This window comes from Microtus ochrogaster, linkage group LG9, assembly GCF_000317375.1.
Source record: "Microtus ochrogaster isolate Prairie Vole_2 linkage group LG9, MicOch1.0, whole genome shotgun sequence".
Lineage (NCBI taxonomy): Eukaryota > Metazoa > Chordata > Mammalia > Rodentia > Cricetidae > Microtus > Microtus ochrogaster.
In genome coordinates, this window is record NC_022034.1 from 12,168,086 (window position 1) to 12,181,276 (window position 13,191).

General features: G+C 48.5%; 1 protein-coding gene across 3 annotated transcripts in view; it reads right to left on the reverse strand.

Annotated features, from left to right (window-relative positions):
• Window positions 1-13,191, reverse strand: part of Arid1b (AT-rich interaction domain 1B) — a 357,068-nt gene that overhangs the window by 42,161 nt on the left and 301,716 nt on the right. For all 3 annotated transcript variants that reach the window (XM_005363408.2, XM_026787331.1, XM_013352342.2), the window contains one exon: window positions 5,739-6,066. In XM_005363408.2, the coding sequence (XP_005363465.1) occupies window positions 5,739-6,066 (328 nt within the window). The remainder of the gene's footprint in view (window positions 1-5,738; window positions 6,067-13,191) is intronic.

Consider the following 13,191-nt stretch of genomic DNA (forward strand, 5'->3'; position numbering starts at 1 on the left):
CCACTTATTTATTTCTAAAAACTAAGTGTGAGAGTTTTCCTCCTTCTGATGCTTTTGAGTCCACTGGAGCCTCCTCCAGGGACAGCAGACAAAGACCAGCGCGTGGCCCACAGCACAGCTGCTTCTCCCCCAGTTTTAATGGTGAGGCTGAAGCAGTAGTGTATGGGCAACCACAGGGTCAAACAGACTGGAGTACTGTAGAGGGCTGCGTGGAGCCACACCTTAAAGATGGCGCTGGCTTCCGCCCTCCATGATCCCAAAAGTGAGCACTCTCTGATAAACAACTCCTTATTTGGCTGAGGCCGGACCCTTGCGACCATCACCCGATAATCGCAAGCTGCTTGCGTGAGCATGGACCAATGAACGGCGCCCAAGTGGCTATCCAGGGTTGGTAGCCCAGGCCTACTTAAGGGCTGGGGGAGGTTTGCCCAGAGAGAGAGAGATTTCTTCGATTGTCAAAAGTCCTGAATAAAACTGCCTGTAAGAAGAGCTCCGGTGTCGCGTCATCCTTGCTGGTAGAGGTAGTCGTGACAGAGTACCAGCACAGATGCTGCCTATCCATGCTGCCGAGGCCCCAGGCCCCAGGCAGGTACACGGCCCATGTCCTCTTCAGCAGACGAAGGTAGAGAGCTTAGCCCTCTGCAGGAAGGGCGCCCTTGCTCAGATACATGCTCACATTCAGTTTCTACCAGAACAGCTGTTACAGACTACAGAATGCGCAAAGCAAGTGTTCACCCCTTCACCAAGTTTAGGGACAGCACTGTACAGGCTGAGATGGACCCTTGCATCCTCCCTTGAATTCAATGGTGACCTTCTCCTCTGACCTCAGGGGATTCAGTGTCCTCCACCATAAAATAAAGGGCAGAGAGTGAGCAGTGTCCACAAACCCGGCTCCAGACTCTGCCACCCTCTGCTGGGAACCCACACAATGGAAACAAGATAAAGATCTTACAGACCAATGCAGACCTGTGACACAAAATCTGAAAGTTTAGACAATGCTGGGGGTGCTGTCATTGAGGAAATGAACTCCATCCAACCAGCCTGGCTTCAAAAGGCCCAGGAATTTGTCAGACTTTTGTACATTGAAGTTGTGATTCTTCCTTGGAAGAATTTCTAAGGAAAAACAAAAACAAACCCTAGGTAATTCCCAAGTACCCAGACCCACATATCAACTACTGTTATTTGGCAAAGAGGCCAGCTGCGGGCAAATGCCAGGTTTTCCTTAAATGGAACAAACAATGCAGGACACACTGTGGGCTGAGGATGCTGGCTAACACGTGTGTGCGTGTGTGGGCTGAGGATGCTGGCTCACACGTGTGTGCGTGTGCTGGGCTGAGGATGCTGGCTCACACGTGTGTGCGTGTGTGGGTTGAGAACACTCGCTGGCTCACACGTGTGTGTGCTGGGCTGAGAATACTTGCTTGCTCGCATGTGTGTGTGTGTGTGTGTGTGTGTGTGTGTGTGTGTGTGTGTGTGCTGGGCTGAGGACACTCGCTCGCTCACGTGTGTGTGCTGGGCTGAGGACACTCGTTGGCTCACACGTGTGTGCTGGGCTGACACTCGCTTGCTCACACGTGTGTGCTGGGCTGAGGACACTCGCTCGCTCACATGTGAGCCTGTGCTGTCAAGACCATGGGTGATGAACTCAGTCACCGAAAACATCCTAGAAGCTGTGTCTGTGTCTAGGATTCATGACAAGGCCTCTTGAGGAAGCAGGGGCCAAGGTCTTCCCTGAGCTTCTGGCAGACGAGGCTCGAGCAGATGCCACACTCCAGAATAAACCCCATTAACTATGGATGCCCCAGAACAACCCACAGCAAGAGTTCCTGAGCACAGCGACTCTTCAATCATTAAGGTGGATGTTTAGGTACCGTCGCGTGCCTAGCAGCGCACGGACAGTGGGTGCCAAAGCACTTTCTATTACAGATATTTTCCCTCCTTCATACAAAGGACAGCAAGAGAAACAACCTATATATTTGTAGCTTTTTCAATGTAGCAGGTGGATTTTAACACTTAGAAGTCACCCTCAAAACTGACACCGGTGAGAGACTTTTCAAGCAGGTAAGCTGATGCTTTCTCCTGTATCTTACACTCCACTTGTGAACACCATCATCACAACACCCGCACACAAGCCTTCCTCTCTACAGCACGTTGCTGCCTCGGCTCAATCAGACACATGCTTCCCACCTTCATCAATAATTTGTCCCAGGCTCCGTGCTCTTTGGGAAGGACGAAGAGAACAGTCTAACACACTGTAGCTGCCCAAAGACCAAGCTTTCCCGCCCCCTCCCCAAAGAAACACATTTTCTAAAGTGGCTTCACCTGCCATCCATCAATTAGGAAAAAAAAAAAGCCAAACTGTGAGTCTGATGCCCAGGGCAGCAAATCATGTTGAAACCAGGGCTCTTGGCAAGGGCTGCAGAGACTTGTAACACACTGCTCTCTCACAGCCGAATAGGCCTTCTGAAAACCGGGATGGGGGGAAGAGGAGGCGGAGGGGTGTGTGCTCTGCAAAGCGGGACAGATGGGTGACCTAAATAGAAACAAAACTTGGATTTCTTTCTTTTTCAGAAAGGATACTGTAACCATGAAAAGCACAGCACAGGCAGCAGGCAGGGGTTGCAGAGCCTCTGCCAGGTGGGGGATGTCACAGTAGTGCCCACATTGCTCCTCCTCATTTTCTGTTAAGGAGGAGGTGCTGTCTTCTCGGCAGCCCTCGGGAAGCTGCTGGCTGGAGCCGAGTTGATCTTCTCAGGCTGGTTAGCTAACATTGATTTTCTGCCCCAGTGGAAGAGATTTTACTCTGATGCATGCCATTTAAATTCATTTTACACAGCTGCTTAATGTGTCTTGGCAAGGCACAGGCAGAGCAGCTTTGTGGGTCTAACAGCACTCCTGAGCCGGGAGAGGACAGAGCCTGTCGTCGGCAGCGGAAGACAAACACCTTTCTGCTCCACCCTTACCTTCTTCTAGACTCGTGCACTGACCCCCAGGGAACCATGGGAAAATGCAAGGTTGGGAGAGCAGGTTCCCAAGAATAAGCATGTTTGTCTCACTCTATAGTCACTTTAGCTTGAGGATTATGTTCACAGGAGTCTCTGTTGGTGTGCAGAGAGAACCTGCTTACAGAACCGATGACTCTCCATGACAAATGACCCTTTGCTCTTGCTGTCTGCAGTGATGTGCGGGAAGGGAAGACTACTCCAAAGCTGGAGTCGGGTGAGAAGGATGAGAGCGGAGCAGGGTTACTGTTCGCAGGCTGCATCCCCCGCTCCGGCTCAGCTGGAGGCCCATCTCCACTGTCCCTCATTGCCAAGGTCAAGGATGTGCGGACCTGATGAACACACACAACATGACATGCTAATATTATTGCTGAGTAACCCTCAGTACCACGCACAGTTTACCGGCGACACAGCTCTGCAGCGGGGAAGAAAGGCCATTTTGCTGCTGTCTACAATTCCTGTGTTGACATTAAGACGAAAACACCACTGTGGAATGGCAAAAAATTCTTGATTATTTCATCACATTTCCTTGGCCAATGGTTCCTGGCCTCTTTTGAGGAAGAGATAATAGAAGTTACTGGCTAACGGGCAGGGCAGGCTCAGTGGTACTACGGGCCTTTCCTCTGCCCCAGGGCCCAGCAGCTCTACTGATGGAGTATCCAGGCTCGTGGGTACGGCAACACAGCCCTGATTCCTCCACAGAACACCAACAGCAAAGGGGACTGGGCAGGGTGGGAGATGTCACTGCTTCTGTGGAGGTAACAGTTCTACTTTCCTTCTCAGGCATGAAGGGACGCAGGCAGGTGAAAACCAGACAGAGCGAGGACTTCCATGACACTGCCGTGGGACAAATGCCCAGCTCTCCCACAGAAAGCCCTGGGGGTGTTGCTTCCTACCCATAATGGTAAGGCTGGTGCATCAGGGAGCCTGGCAGCTGCCACAGTTAGGGAAAAAAACATGGGGCATCCTCTAGCCTCAGAGTGGCTGGGATCACAGGTGACTTAACATATGTAGTCTAAAGAAAGATCGAACAACAGCTTGTGCGAATTGGTTCTGAAGCACCAGTCTGAGGCCCTGCCCACACCATTCCACGCATCGGTGTGAGCTTATAGATTGGGGGAAAGGAGCCTAGTCTGGGCCATGAAGCTACCTGGGGTGGGGCTCTGAGAAACTTAACAGAGTGGAGTAAAGGGCCAAGGAGAGAGAAAAGTATATTCTCATAGCTACTCTCAATCTATCAGTTCAGTATAGTTTTGACTTGAGGTAAATCAAATCAACAAATGACCACCATTTAAACAGCTGAGACCTAAGTGGGGGAGGATGTGACGCAGGCTTTGGTTAAACACAGAAAGCATGCAAGGCTGTGGGGCGGACACTTGGGGTCAGGAGGTTTTAAGTGCGCATAAAGAGCTAAGAGAACAGGGAGGAACGCAGGATTTCCACTCAATTCCTCAGAGGAAATGCATCAGTGTTCAGAGCACTGTTTTCCCAGAGTACCAGCTTCAGAGGGGAAGAAACGTCTTCTCAACACGCGCAAGTGTTCACAGACACAGACACATCTAAATACATGCTTGGTCACAAATACACACAGACACATTTAAACACATACGTGTTTAGATACACACAGACATGTTTAAACACATGCGTGTTCAGGTACACACAGACATATCTAAACATACGCGTGTTCATGGACACTCACAGACACACTTGAACATACACAGACACAGAGCTACACACATACCTGCTTATACAATTAGCTTTTATTACTCTTTGACAAAAGTCAGAATTTCCTGACTTTTGCAGGTACCCTGAGGCCCAGAGCTTCTGGTGTGCTTTTTAGAAAGACAGGTCTGCATATGACCCTTTTAAAGGAAGTTCATCTTTGCTTCACACATTTTAAAATTATGGCATTTTGAGGTAGGTCAAATATTTAATTGATATTAAGAATTCAGAATAAAACCAAGGACAGAGGGTAAAGCCTTGCTCAACCAGCTTGAACTGTCTAAAATATTATTTTTACTTTAACAACCACATTTTGGTTGGGAGAGAAAAATGTTCAGACAATAAAATACAAAATCCCACAATACTTATACTTATTTAGAACAACACACAGTACACACATATACACATAGAAGATTTTGATTTTTTTTTCTGAGACAAGGTCTCTCACTATGTATCACTGACTGGCTCAGATCTTGCTACGGCAGTCTGGGCTGCCCTCAAACTCTCAGGATCCTGCCCACCTCTTGCCTCCCAGCGATAGGATCAAAGTATGTGCTACCACACCAGACCAAAGTTTCTACTGTCTAGAGATCTTACGGTAAAACTGTACACGTTTGAGTATGTGTGCACGTGCAAATGAGTGTGCATATTCAAATTGTATGTTGAAGTGTGTGAATGCATGTTGTTTCTTTTGCAATGCCGTAGATTTTAAATAGTTAGGCTATAGTGTTTTCTGCTTAAAACTCATCAAAGTGGAACCGGGCAGACATTTCCTTTTTGCACAGCACGGTTGGTTCCCTGGCTACGGTCACAGGCACTAGTTACAGGCACCTCATCTCCCACAGCGGATGCCCACCACTCAGATTCCTTCCTGGTAGGGAGAAAGCTTTGTTTGTCACCCCTCTGACCTAGCCTCACGCGTAAACACAAGCACTGCTGCTCTGGAATACTGAAGGGAGGACGGGCTGGTGTCGGTCACGTGGGCACACGGCCCGACCTGTCTCAGAGGCATACCTGCTTTGAGCTGAGTTTGCAGCAGCCTGCATCACAGCTGCAGCGGCTTCCTGGGCCTTACGGTTCACAGTGGGCATTGGCGGGCCCATTCCTGGCCCTCCCTGCTGAGACATGCCAGGAGAACTGGGGGTGACGCTGCTCATGTTTCCAGGAAATGGTCTGTTCTGCATCCCAGCTGAAGGCATTCGTCCCAGGGGCATAGCACCACATGGCTGGGTTGGCCCTTGTCCATGCATCTGGTTGTTGGCATTGATACCCATACCGGGCCCTGGGCCGCTGTAGCTTGCACTGGGTACCCCACTATATGTTGGGGTTCTGGAGTAGTTGCCTAGACAAAAAGCAAAGACAAGTTAAAGCCTTTTATTTAAACATTCTTGAAAGCATTTGCTGGAAATATATTCTGTAGAGTGAAGTGCCCAGCATGGGGCCCTGGTCACTGGTCATGCTCTGCACCTGTCACTTCCTGCTGTGTGGACATGGCTGCATTCCCAAGGCACCTGGAGAACCAGCTCAGTGACAGAGAGCCCAAAGGACTATGCGACACTGGGATAGAAAGCCAGTCTGAGAGCATGATGCACCAAGCTGTCTGGACTCTTGGGCTAGTAATCCCAGCTACGTGGGCAGCTGAGGCAGGAGGATCACATATTCAAAAACATCTTGGGCTACTTGGAGAATTCATGGACAGCTTGACCACCATAGTAAGACCTGTCTCAAAATAAAAAATAAAGGGCTATCAACACAGGCCAGCGGTAGAGCATCTGCTTAAGATGCCCACAGCCTTAGAGTCGGTCACTGTTGCTAAAAAAAAAAAAAAAAAAATCAAAGAGTTCCCAACCCCAAATCTCGCCAATCTGTTGAATACCTTACATCTTCCACCTCACCCAGAAGTACAATGTTAGACAGCCTTCAGGTGAGGACCACTGAGACCGTCCTACCACATCCAACCTCCACCTGACTGTAGACAAAGACCCCACCCCCACCCCCTGACGGTGTCACGTGCATCTGCACAGATCCAACAAGACTGTTCTGTTGTGGGTGCCAACCTTTTTCATCCCAAGACTGAGCGGTTGGCTTATGTCTTCAGTGTCACCCTAGCAGGACAATAGGCACAGGGAATGGAGGTGTGAGGGGAGGATGGCACCCGCAGGGCCTTCAGCTGCACTGCAGCCATGCTTGCCTTCCTACTGTACCTTGGGATGGCCACTTCAGTAAGAACAGCAGATGTTAACTGCGGAGCCAAAGGGCACACTAGACACCTGGTTAAAGTGTTCTGCCCCACCAGATCCTCCAATAACCAAACACACCACTATTTATAAATGAGAAAACCCTAGCTTGGAGGTTAGGATGGAAGCTCATGCAAACTGATGAGAAAAATCCATGTATTTACCAACGAAACAAGCTGTCTCCCAGAAATGAACAAAACGTAAGAAAGACAAGTGTCTATAGTCTATGGACAGACTTTCTCAGCTGTCCCGACTAATTCTAGAACATTCTCCCATCACCTAATGATAACACACAACAAAAATGCCAGAAACTGCTCCAGCTACAGGGGAATTAAGTTAAGCGGCTGCCCTGGGAGAGCTCCCGATTTAGATTTGTGTAGGTGCGTGCACACTGGTGTATGTGGTTGGGGAGGGGACAGAGAAAACAGCTCCAAAGCAACACCACACGATGGTAGCAGGGGAGTGATTCTGACTGGGGTGCAGGCCCAGGAATCCTGAAGGAGTACAGACTTCTGTCTCTACAAGCAGTAGGGGAAGAGAAACCACCGGTGCTGATGTAGGCCAGGCTCTGGGGTGGGACAAGCCCTGTGTGCACTGACTGGGGACTCTTAGGAAACCTGTCTCCAGCTTTCTTCCTAAATCCATCCTCGGGGAGTTTGTCACACAGGCATAAAGTCCCCCCGACACACAAAACGTGGTGGATGACTTCCTGGCTGGCTGGGTGAATGGCAGAGATGCCAAGGGGAGCAAGCAGGGATGTCAGGGGACAGTCCACAGGAAGCAGGAGAGGCAACATGGAGCTGGGAGGGGAAGCAGCTAGAGCTAGCCAGCCTGAGGGTCACATTCCTGAGTGGCACACATCTGAAGACACAAAAATAGACTAATAATAAAACCCTTACTATTATTATACTATTATTATGCGCTACATTCAGTTCCAAGTTCTTCTAAACAATTCGATTCCTTACAGGATGCCCATGAAAGTCTTCACTGGGACCCTCATTTTGAACACTCAAGACCCAGGGATGACAAGTTACCTGTCCCAAACAACTGGGGAGCCAGGGGTGACCCAGGTAGGCTGAGAGTGTGGCTCGGAGGGAAAGCACTGTGTACTGTGTGCAGCCTCCTCAGTGCTTATATAACCACGCCAGGACAATGCTCAAACAGGTTTCTTAAATCCACACAAAGCTGACTGACCCCCACAACCACAGGAAGTGAGACACTCTCGGCTCACTGGTACCTGCTGCTAGGGGCATGGTGGGTGAGCTTTCTTCTTCAACTGTCTGTGAAGTATGTGCTGTTATTTAGTGCTGAGGTGGAGGCCTCTGTTCATGCAGGCCATGGGCTGGCACACTACGTCTGCCAAGGGCCAGGGAGTAAATATTTCAAGCACTGGGGGTCAAATACTCAATTCTGCCAATACAGCTTACAGCTCCAAAGCAGCCACATGCAGATACTCGCACAGGTCTGACAAGTGTGTCTTTACAAAACAGAGCCCAAACAAAAGGGAATAATTTGCTGACCCCTGAAGGTGATCAGTGCTGGGTATTGCCCATAAGCTGTTAGACACTGGCTCAAGTCAGGAGTGTAAACAGGATACCATTATGAAAGCTGAGGGTGAGCAGATCCAAGGGTCCCTGTTGTAGAATATTATCTTAAGGAGTGTTGCATTTGTTTATGCTGGGGAACATTTGTTCTAGTGATGCAAAGATGTGTTGCATTCTTTTATGTTGCTTTTGTTGAACTCTGTGAAACTGTGATTCTTTGCCTGTCTAAAATACCCAATAGTCTAATAAAGAAATGAACGGCCAATAGAAAGGCAGGAGAAAGGACAGGTGGGGCTGGCAGGCAGAGAGAATAAATAGAAGGAGAACTCTGGGAGAAAAAGAAAAAGGGGCAAGAGAGATCAAGGAGCGAGAAAAGAGGGGGCAGCCACCTGGCTACCCAGCCCCAGAGCCACCGAGTAAGAGTGGAAGCAAGATACTCAGAAGTAAGAAAAGGGAAAGGCCCAGAGGCAAAAGGTAGATGGGATAATTTAAGAAAAGCTGGCAAGAAATAAGCCAAGCTATGGATGGGCATTTATAAGAAAGAATGAGACTCTATGTGTGACTTATTTGGGAGCTGGGTGGTGGGCCCCCAAAAAAGAGCCAAGGCGCCTAAGAGAAAAAACAATCACCACCATTTTCATGTCCCGATGTGGGGCTAGAATAAAAGAAAGTCCAACAACAGATTCCAATAAAGAGACGAAAACCCGAGGACTCGGAGGAGGGGGCATAAAGATGCGATAACTATGAGGCAGGCCGACGACGGCAGGCTGTCCCTGCACACAGCACCTCGCAAAGTTGGAATGTACAGAGATAATCAAGCACGCACTGTTCTTAAACAAAGGCTTAAAATACATGGAGACTGTTCACAATTGTAAATTTCTTCCAGAAAGTTCTAAAGTGGTTTCTGGGGGTCCCACCGCTGGGTCACCTGCCCGCAGAGGGCCAGCTCAGCAGGAGTAGCACTCTCCTGGATCTTCAGGAAGCTGGTGCAATGGATGCTCTCCCCGATGAGCAGGCACTGTGACTCTGCCTCCCCTCACTGATGTCACAGCCCCGTCCTGAAGTATCTCTGTCTCAGCTCCTGTTTGGCTTTGCTTTTACCCAAACAAACTCATCTACTGTGTGAACAAATGATCACAGGCCTGTACTATTACTCGGACACTAGTTTGCACCCTCCCAACACCTGATGAACGGCTCCTGGGGAAGAAGCCCCTTTCCTTTTGAAAATGACACTTGCAGCTTGTGGTGGTGGCACACACCTTTAATCCCAGCACTCTGGGAGGCAGAGGCAGGTGGATCTCTGTGAATTTAAGGCCAACCTGAGTGAGTTCTAGGACAGCCAGGGCTATCCTATCTCAAAAAAACAAACAAAAAAAGAAAATGGCATTTGAATCTTGCTTTAAAACAAGCATCTAGACTAGATATGGCCACTGCAAACTGCACTCCACTCTTTCTGCCATTTTACTAGAGAAGAGAGTTTCTGGCCTTACTGGGCTTTGCTTACTGTGCTAAAGGACAGAGATCTCCCATTCTGGTCTGACTCATTATGGAGTGGGGACCTAAAAAGCTGATGGATCCTGATGAAGATCCACAGACGAAAGAACGGCCCCGCCTTCCTGACTGTCCTGTATCCTGCCCCAAGCTCTCATTCTTTGTAGACTCTGGGGCTGGTTTGCAGTGGGGCTCCAGCTTCGGCAGGAAGGACTCTGGATGGTTAGTGTGGGACACGGGGCTCTGATGTGCAGCCTGTATTGGGGTTACGGCTCTCACTCTATTTGCTTCAGTTGGGCTGACTCAGAATCACATGTCTAGGGAGCTGCTCTAATTATAGAGGCCTCTGTGTGGGGGAAGAAATACAAAGTCCCCTTTCTCTTCCTTGAAGCGTTAAAAGCCTTCCTCACTAAACCCATCTGCCTAGATGACCACACTTTCTGAGGCTCCAATGGCTTCCAGGGTAAAGCACAGGCCTTAGCACGGAGAACTGAGCCCTGCTCCTGACACTGCCTGGCAGCACGACCCTTCCCAGTTATTTAACTTCCCCAGACAGTGGTACTGTCATCAGAGAGATGCCACGCTAAAGGGACAGAGCCTGCAGCGCTACCATTGGGAGCCACAGGACACTGGGGCCGCTTCCCTACCACCTTTAAAGATGAGTGGATGGGGCAGGGCTTGACCCACCCCACTCTATGTAGACTATAGCTCATATCTGTGCTCCAACCAACAGAATCCAAATGCGTAAGCCAAGCAAAATGTGGGAGGAAAGGCCAGGACTGAGGAGTGCAGTCTTCATCCCATGGTTCTCTAATAGATTAGTAATTTGTTGGCACTGGCTCTGACAGAAAACAGACGGGTGCAGCATTAGGCACAATGAAGGCAGCAGATGCCGGGCCAGCCCACCTCAGCTGGACTGCTCCTGCAGCCAAGTCCAAGAGCCCACCGGTTTCAAGTGGGTTCATCTTGGCACACCAGCGTTGGGAAATCAGTCACGAATGAATTCAGATCTCAGCCCAGCAGGATTACATTCAAGCACCACATAGAGGAAGCGGCAGCTAGACGCTATTTAAGTCACCACCATTATTTCAGAAGGGCTGCAGATAATGTTGAATCTGACTAGAGCATGTTGGTAGCTGATAGTCATAATCAATACTCCAAGTTCCTGTTCTTAAATTGAGTATTGTTGCTCTCACATGAGATCTTGTGCCTAGGCTACAAAGGGCAAGGACCGGTATGATTCTCCTATGCCGAGAAGGACAAAATATAATGGGCTTCAGAACTTAAACCTTCTATCTTGGATAGAAACAACCCGTATGAGTCGCTATATGCTATTAAAAAAACATATTCTCGGGGCTGGAGAGGTAGCTTCCTGGTTAAGAGTGCTTACTGCTCTTGCAGAGGACCTGGGTTTGGTTCCTAGCAGCTCACAACCTGTAAACTCAAGTTCCAAAGAAAAAGAGGTCTTCTGACCTCTGTGGGCAACAGGCATACACAAGGCGGGTGCATTCACATACATGCAGGCAAACACTCACATACATGAAATAAAAACACAGGCATTTATGATTAGGGTTAAGCATGCATTTACCTCGCTCACTGAGTATTTCCCATTTTAATGGCAGTCCTCTACATGAAGTCATGGGCATTGAAATATATATAACAACAAGCATATGCAGTTCTGTAACTACCAGTGCAACCAGGACACAGAATACTGTTAGCATGACGTACAGGTCCCTTTTACACACTTGGCATCACACTCTGACTCAGCACAGGACTAATCAGTCCACCACTGATTAGAGTTCCACTGGATTTGGCGGTTGTGAACAGAACTCGGTGTGGATGCATTTTGTCTCACTTCCCGGGCATTCTAGAAGAGAGCTGGGATCCAGAGTAAGTGGGCGCTTAGCTGACAGGATGCTGTGTGCTTTGAGCATGTAGACACTGGGCATTATATGACAGCTACTGATGGCAGCCAGAACTTGATATTGTCAACTGTTCAAAAGTCCTGGCCATTTTAACAGGCACGAGACAGAATTCTCCATGGTTTTAATTTTCATTTTGCTTACAAGAGATAACCAAGTCTTTTCTTATGTGACTTACTGGTAAAGGTCTTTCTGTATTAATAACAACAAAAATTTGATATATAACACCCCCCCACACACACACAAAACTCTTCCTACTGGGACCATCAGGTAAACCTGGTGTGCACATGGTCTATGGACAGAGTAATAATGGCAGCCCCTCATTACAGCTACAAAGGGGCAAACATTTTACAACGGCAGGGACTTCCGGATGCTTGACAAAGCACAGTGAGACAAAAATCTCTTCCATTGTGAGTTCAGAACCAGTGAGCAGCAGAAACAGCAGTGCACTATGTGCCTTCCTGATGTACAGACTCCGGTGCACTCCTCAGAGATGACAGGGGAGTAAGCAGTGACATGGAGGAGTATTTAAAGACTGCTAACCCCAAGCTATGGGGGACGTCTCTATAACAAGAAACAAGGCCCCTGAGAGTCAGAGACACTTCTGCTGCACGCTGCAGAACTTCACGTCTTCCTTGGGCCCAGAGGGGCTGCACCAGGCACCAGGGACAGAGGAAGCAGGAGGAGGTGAGGAGGTACCTGCTCCACTGGCTGCAGCCTATGGAATCCCCCTGAAAGGCTACTAGGAACATTCTTAGTGACCCGTGAAATGTAGGCCAACTCCGCTGGCTTTCATTACAGGGGGGAACCAGGAGCTTCACAGGAGTCAACTGTAGAGCGGCTTTATGTAGTTTTCATTTTAAGTTAATTTTCACTGTAAATTTCCAATTTATAGGAATTGATCAAATCATGGTAATAATCAGACTAGGAGACATCCATGTTAAACTCTGTTATATAAAGGCTACATTTGAGCACCCAGATATGACTTGGTTACACTAACCACTCTGGTAATACAATGACCTAATTCAGTTTTCTCCTTAGTAAAATTGAGGATTAGAATATTCCTTTAATAGGAACCAAATGGTTAGAATGTGGAATGAATCCTTTTGTCCAGTGTCAAAGGTTAGCACAACAAGCATATTGTCAGCTGTTTCAAGGGGAAATGAAGGGAGTGATGTGGGATTCCCTCTATGCTATGAATATGTTTTATTACCAGTGGTTAATAGAGAAGCTGCTTTTGGCCAATGGTGTAACAGAATATAGCCAGGCTGGA